Here is a 6,153-nt window from a genome sequence, read left to right on the forward strand (position 1 = left end):
CCGGTTGGACCGGCTGGTCAAATTAGGACCCGGGTGACCCGATGGCCTTGACCGGGTCTATTTCATTTAAAAATTGGTCCTATAACTGGCCTGGCATAAACTGGTCGACTTAACCAAGAACATAAGTGACCTAGCAAAATCTTTTTTTTTTCAAATGTGTTTTTTCTCCTACCTGGAGATTCTTTTTTCTTTTTTTTTTTCATATTCTTCAGTTGATTACTAACTCATTTTAAAATTTACTATATAAATACTAGAAGAATGTTTTATTTTTTTAATATTAGATTTGAAACTCTTTAGTATATATACTCTATATTTACAAGAAAAAAGTTATGTTTTTTCAATATAGGATAAATTTTTTTGGTTTAAATACTTCAACTTAAAATAATAAGATAATATCTTTCCATTGTAGGATAAAAAAAACTTTTGAAATAATATTTTAAACTTAATTATTTACAACATGTATATCTTATATTCACATGGATTATTTTTTAATTTTTTCATATAAAATATTAAAACCTCAAATATTTTTATTTTTATTTTTTCGAGTTGACCCAAGTTAACTCATGTAACCCGAGACTCGACCAAAGCTAAACTCAGGGCTGTTGGTTTTGGTATAACCACTAGACCTAATACTATTGGGTCCGGCTTGACTATTAAAGTCAATGCTATTGGGTTTGGCTTGAATGCCACACCTAAGTGTTTTGCATCTAGCATGAACACCAGACCCAATACCATGGATCTCGCATTCAGCCAGACCCAATACCTTAGGTCGGGCTCGCATTCCGAACCCAATATCTTAGGTCTGGCAGACAAGCCAAAGCTAAGGCATACAAGACCCAATATCATGAGTCTGGCATGGATGCTATCATAATTATTCGGCCCCACCCAGCCTAGTGGGTCAACCTAAGACCCGAGTGACCCGGAGCCTTAACCAGATCTATTTCATTTAAAAATCCAAGCTTGCAATTGGCGCAGAGTAAACTGGTAGACCCATCGGGTCAACCTGGAACTCGAGTGACCCAATAAAACTCAGTAGAGACTATTCTTTTTTAAATGTGTTTTTTCTCCTACCTGGAGACCCCTCCTTTTCCATATATTTCAGTTTGTTACTAATGCATTTAAAAGTTTACTATATAAATACTAAAATAATATTTTATTTTTTTCAATGTAAGATTTAAAACTCTTTAGTGTGTATATTTTATATTCACAAGAAAAAAAAGTTATGTTTTTTCAATATAAGATAAAAAAACCTTTTTGGTTTAAATACTTCAACTTAAAAAAATATGATTATATCTTTCTAATATAAGATAAAAAAAACCTTTTGAAATAATATTTTAAACTTAATTATTTATAATATATATAATTTATATTTACATGAATTGTTTCTTAATTTTTTCATATAAAATATTAAAATCTTAAATATTTTTTTTCAATTTCTCCAGGTTAACTCGATTCAACTCATATAACTCAGGATCCAATCCCTTGGTCGGGTCAACCCTCAGGCTGGGTTTGATAACTATAGTTGCTATGAAAATATCGCTTTAAAAAATGCAATTGAAAAGAAATAAAGTAACATGACTAGTTAAAAAACTAAAAAAAAAAAAAAATAGACAATCTCCTTTGTTTTATTTTATTCAAAAGCCTCTTTTAAAAAATATTGAATTTTTTATTTTATGTTTAATTTTTTAAATGGTTTTTTTCTTAATCTATTAATTTTTTTTATTTTTTTATATAAATAAATTATGTTTTAAAAATAAAAAATATTTATTTTTAGATGATATTTTTAGCATATATAGCTTTACATATTATTCATTTTTTCTTTTTCTTTTATTTTTAATATTCAATATCACAACTTATATTTGTTTCTTAATTTTTTATATTTTGTTTTTAGATATTTTATTTTATTAATTAATGCATATAACTTTTAATTTATTTGATTACACATTTGTATAAACTTTTTAATTTCTTACATTTTTTAAACTACCTTTCAAACTATCAAAATACATCAAAGAACTATGTATAAATAATTTTTTATATTTTTCAAACTACCAAAATACATTAAAAAAACCCCTGTATAAATAATTTTTTATAAAAAAAATAAAAATATTAAACTTGCAACGAAACACAAATCTCATATCATATAATTAGTTAGTGATGGTATGAATGCTATGAGACACCACCTCTTTAGTTTTTATCAGTTTGTACCCGTTACGTGGCATGTGCAATCCACTGCCCTGGGTGAATAAAAAATGATCGATCACTATAAGGTCCGTGCAAATGCAGCCTAGGAATAACAACAGAAGGACCCAACCCTAATTCTTATGCGAATAGGCCTGAAAACAAATTAAACTTCTACCGTATAAACAAATTCCATAACAATTGTAAATAAACGCATTTAATGTAAGTGTCACGAATCCAATCAAGCGGAAGAAATGTCCACCAGCAACCCAGTTAGAATTTCTGGATGACAACAGAGCTAGCTATGCCAGCCTCCTCAATAGTCTGATCCGGATCAGTGAGCTGTTTTGGAGGGAATCCCATCGTCTGCAGTTGATAATTGCTTGCCCCACCTGGCCTTGATGCCTCAATGAAGGCACGTATGTCTCTGATAGTATGGTTTAAGTTGAAGCGAGAAACCATGCGCGTGCCATCAGCTAACCTGAGCTGAATTGAGGTTGTTGGTGAAGAAGAATCTAGCACTAGACCTGGGGTTGGGACTGGGGCAGCCTTGAGAGAAGCAACGGTTGGCTCAGAGGCAGCAGGGACAGTGGCGTCACTGCTGCTACCTAAAGCTCTTCCCACACCTTGGAATGAAACTAGAGGCTTCTCTGGTTCCTGCATAAACATAGGAGGAGGGTACAGTGATGAAAAGATAAATGCAGAAAATAAATTTTTATTAGGAAAAATAAAGTGGAAAAAGAAGAACTCACAGAGTAGTTTTCCTCTCGCCGCATGAGATCAAGATGCACTTGAGTCCCCCTATCCAATGGTTCAAGTTCTTTTGGACACTCAGATCGCTTGATGCTCTGCACAAGATACATTTAATAAACACGGTTTGCCATTAGAGGTTAAACACTAAATGAATAGCAAGTCCTTCCATTATAGAAGCATGAACTTTACGCATCATCCAATGGAAGTTAGATAAAGCAGAATTTACTTCGAAATTAAATTCTACTGTTCAACAGAATAAATATCGCTGAACCCACACATGTGAATTTGACCATAAAGCACTACCATCACCGAAGAAGTAATAAAAATACTTGCAGGTAGAGAAACTTAAACCAAATAACTTGATCTACTGCTTTATATAATAATAAAAAAAAGTACAATTTTGATCATCTGACAGAGCTTGCAAATCCAACTAGCACTCCAATAATATATTACTGTGCTTCAGCACCAGTTGCAATGACATTTTACCTTGTTAAATTTACTAGCATTCCTTCAAACCTCATGTATCAGTATCAGCTAGACACCATCTAGAATCATTCATTTCATGAACACCTTAACGATTTAAAAGAAAGTTAGCATGGTTAAAAAAATCACCTCCAAAAAGGAGGCATTAGCGGGATCATCAAACCTCCTTAAAGGACCATCATCCACCGTGAACCCGTTCCTCCATAGAGTAACAGCATGATTGACAGCTGCAGGTGGTTGAGGAGCAGATGATACCATTGTATCCCCTGAAAGCAACCTCCCCGTTCCAGGGAAGCTTCTCGAGCTCGAAGACGGCCGATGGTAATCAGCAGGTCTTTCTACAGCACCTGAATGTCGAGCTTGATCAAAAATTCCATCCACATCATAACGTTTGCTAGGGTCTTGAACCAGCATTCCACTGAAAACCAGAAAATTTAGAACCGGTTAACATTTTTTTCAACAACAATAATAATAAATCATGGTTGATTAACACAATAGCTGAACTAACCCTAACCCTAACCCTAATTCAACAATTCAGCTTAATTAATTATAATTGGCTTTCAAAATCTTAGGGTTAAATCAAAATTTAAAAATAAATAAATTGAAGTCACCTCTTTTCACCACCAGTATAATACTGCTGCGGCTCGTCATCGTCATCGTCATCACTATCGGACCCAGCATTAGGGGTCCGATTAAGATCAGCAAGCGTTCGGACTCCGCCACGTGTCTGATTGGCGCTGGGCTTCTTACCCCTCGATCTTAGCCGGTAGGGAGCTCGAGACGGGATCGGAGAAGGAGAGCGAGACCGAGACGGAGATTGGGAGGGAGAGTAATTGGGGGAGTGAGACTGCGGAGGGGACGGGGAAGGAGAGGGAGAGGCAGAGTTAACTGGGTGAGAAGGAAGAGGAGGGATTGCAGTTACGAGGGGCGGGGCGGAGTCGTTGTCGAGGAAGGTAGAGACAGCCGAGTCTAGATCCCATTGGTGACTTTCTAAGAAAAATAGGGCTTCTTGTTTGGAAGAAGAGGTGATCTCGCAGAAAGCATCGACCAAGGCGGTGTTGTTGGTGTCGTTGAGATCGAAATTTGGTGGCTGAGGTGGTGGTGGTGGTGCTGCTCTCGTGTTGTCTTCCATGGATTTACGATAACGGGACTTTCTCTGTGTTTTTTGGGATTAGCGAATGGGTATCGAGACTAAATAATGACTCGCCGACACTATCTAGCCTCTACCTTTCCTCTTGAGCAAGAAATGTCCATGGGGAAGACAACGGTGCCCAACATCCACGAGCCCTTGAAAAAAGAGATAGCCCTCTGAAATAAAAATATCCCAATTCTTTGCCCATTTACTAATTTCATTTTCAAATTTGCTCCTTTTTTACTGTGTATTATGTTCATCGTTTCGGCTGTGTTTACTGTAAAATATAATTGATAAGTGTTTGGTTATATGGTAACCATACTCTTATTATTGTAGATTCAATCCGAAATTGAGGCTGGAATTTAGTTTTTTTTTTTTAAGTAATTTAAATTTGCAGTTCAAGAGTTTTTTTCTCTCTTCTTTACTGTATTACCTGGTCGTTATCGTTTTGCTTCAATTAAAAAACTTTCTAGAACCGCCGTATTGGGTAGCCACCTTTCTTTTGCTGCATGGAAACTTTCTTCAATGTTCTACAAATTAAACAGTAAACACTGAATTAATTTACTCTTCATTATTATATAAACAGGAGCAGTGAAGAGTGATTAATTCAATTTATACTATTCATATGGATAGTAGAGAATATCTTCATTATTTATAGTTAGATTAAGTCCGGTCCAAATTAAAATTATTGGAATAGATTTAATCCAATAAAATAAAAAAAATAAAAATAAAAATAAAATTTTAAAAATTTTAAATTAATTTAAAAAAAAAATAAAAAAATATTGTGTTTTCATGCATACTGATAAATTTTAAAATATTTTTAATCATACATACTCATCACTATATAATATGATAAAATGTTTTTTTTTCTACTATACATAAAGATCTCTTAGTGGCTTGGTTCTTGAATATAAAAATAGAGGTGGAGGATTTTACAAACTTCAATTTATTTTGTTTTTTATGTTAAATCTTCACTCAAATCTCTTTAACACTACCAATGATTGATTTGCATATATTTCTCTCACTATGTTCTTTGAGAAAAAATGTTAAAAAGAAGAAAAGTCAAAATGTGTATTTTGATAGTCATTTTGATAGTCTTACATGAGAAGGAAAACTAGGCAACGATGGCTAAAAATAAAAGATAATATAATATAGAAAGGTTTTACATACAAAAAGGTTAAGGGTTGTTTGCTAGTTTATGTGTTTAACTTAGGGTTATATATTTTATATCAATGAATGAACATGTTTTGAATAGGTACAAAATTTGAACTTCTCATGTTGTGCAATGTAAATTTCCTTTAATTAAGTTAAATATATGAATTGAAATAAAATTTTTATGATAAACTCATTAGCTATCATAACTTTGACCTCGTTAATGCAGGGGAGGTGGTAAGAGTGGCTAAGCATCTACAGGTTTTTCGAAAAAAAAAAAAAAGACTAACACATCATGCCACTTTTAGAATGTTATAAAATTATGTGACTAAAAATTCTTTAAATGAACATATATATATAAAAATATGAAAATACAAGTAAAATTGTCATAAAAATTATATTAACATCTTCGTATAGATGGTGGAGATCATTGATAACTCATAATTAACCAAGTT

The 6,153-nt window shown here is 33.2% G+C and overlaps 1 protein-coding gene across 1 annotated transcript; it reads right to left on the reverse strand.

The window, feature by feature from the left end:
- Window positions 1-2,183: 2,183 nt before the first annotated feature.
- Window positions 2,184-4,742, reverse strand: LOC105112039 (UBA and UBX domain-containing protein At4g15410-like). The gene is made up of 4 exons (XM_011007598.1): window positions 4,026-4,742; window positions 3,544-3,832; window positions 2,931-3,026; window positions 2,184-2,835 (listed from the first exon to the last, which is right to left on the reverse strand). The coding sequence occupies exons 1-4, from the start codon at window positions 4,544-4,546 to the stop codon at window positions 2,452-2,454; spliced, it is 1,290 nt and encodes a 429-aa protein (XP_011005900.1). The 5' UTR covers window positions 4,547-4,742; the 3' UTR covers window positions 2,184-2,451.
- Window positions 4,743-6,153: the final 1,411 nt, after the last annotated feature.

This window comes from Populus euphratica, unplaced genomic scaffold, assembly GCF_000495115.2.
Source record: "Populus euphratica unplaced genomic scaffold, PopEup_1.0 scaffold343.1, whole genome shotgun sequence".
Lineage (NCBI taxonomy): Eukaryota > Viridiplantae > Streptophyta > Magnoliopsida > Malpighiales > Salicaceae > Populus > Populus euphratica.

Bases quoted from the DNA above. Each gene is read 5' to 3' on its own strand.
- LOC105112039 (XM_011007598.1), bottom strand. From the start codon at position 4,546: ATGGAAGACAACACGAGAGCAGCACCACCACCACCACCTCAGCCACCA. The intron at 3,833-4,025 runs GTGACTTCAATT...TCTGGTTTTCAG, and splicing joins TATACTGGTGGTGAAAAGAG to TGGAATGCTGGTTCAAGACC. The intron at 2,836-2,930 runs GTGAGTTCTTCT...ATGTTTATGCAG, and splicing joins GGCGAGAGGAAAACTACTCT to GAACCAGAGAAGCCTCTAGT.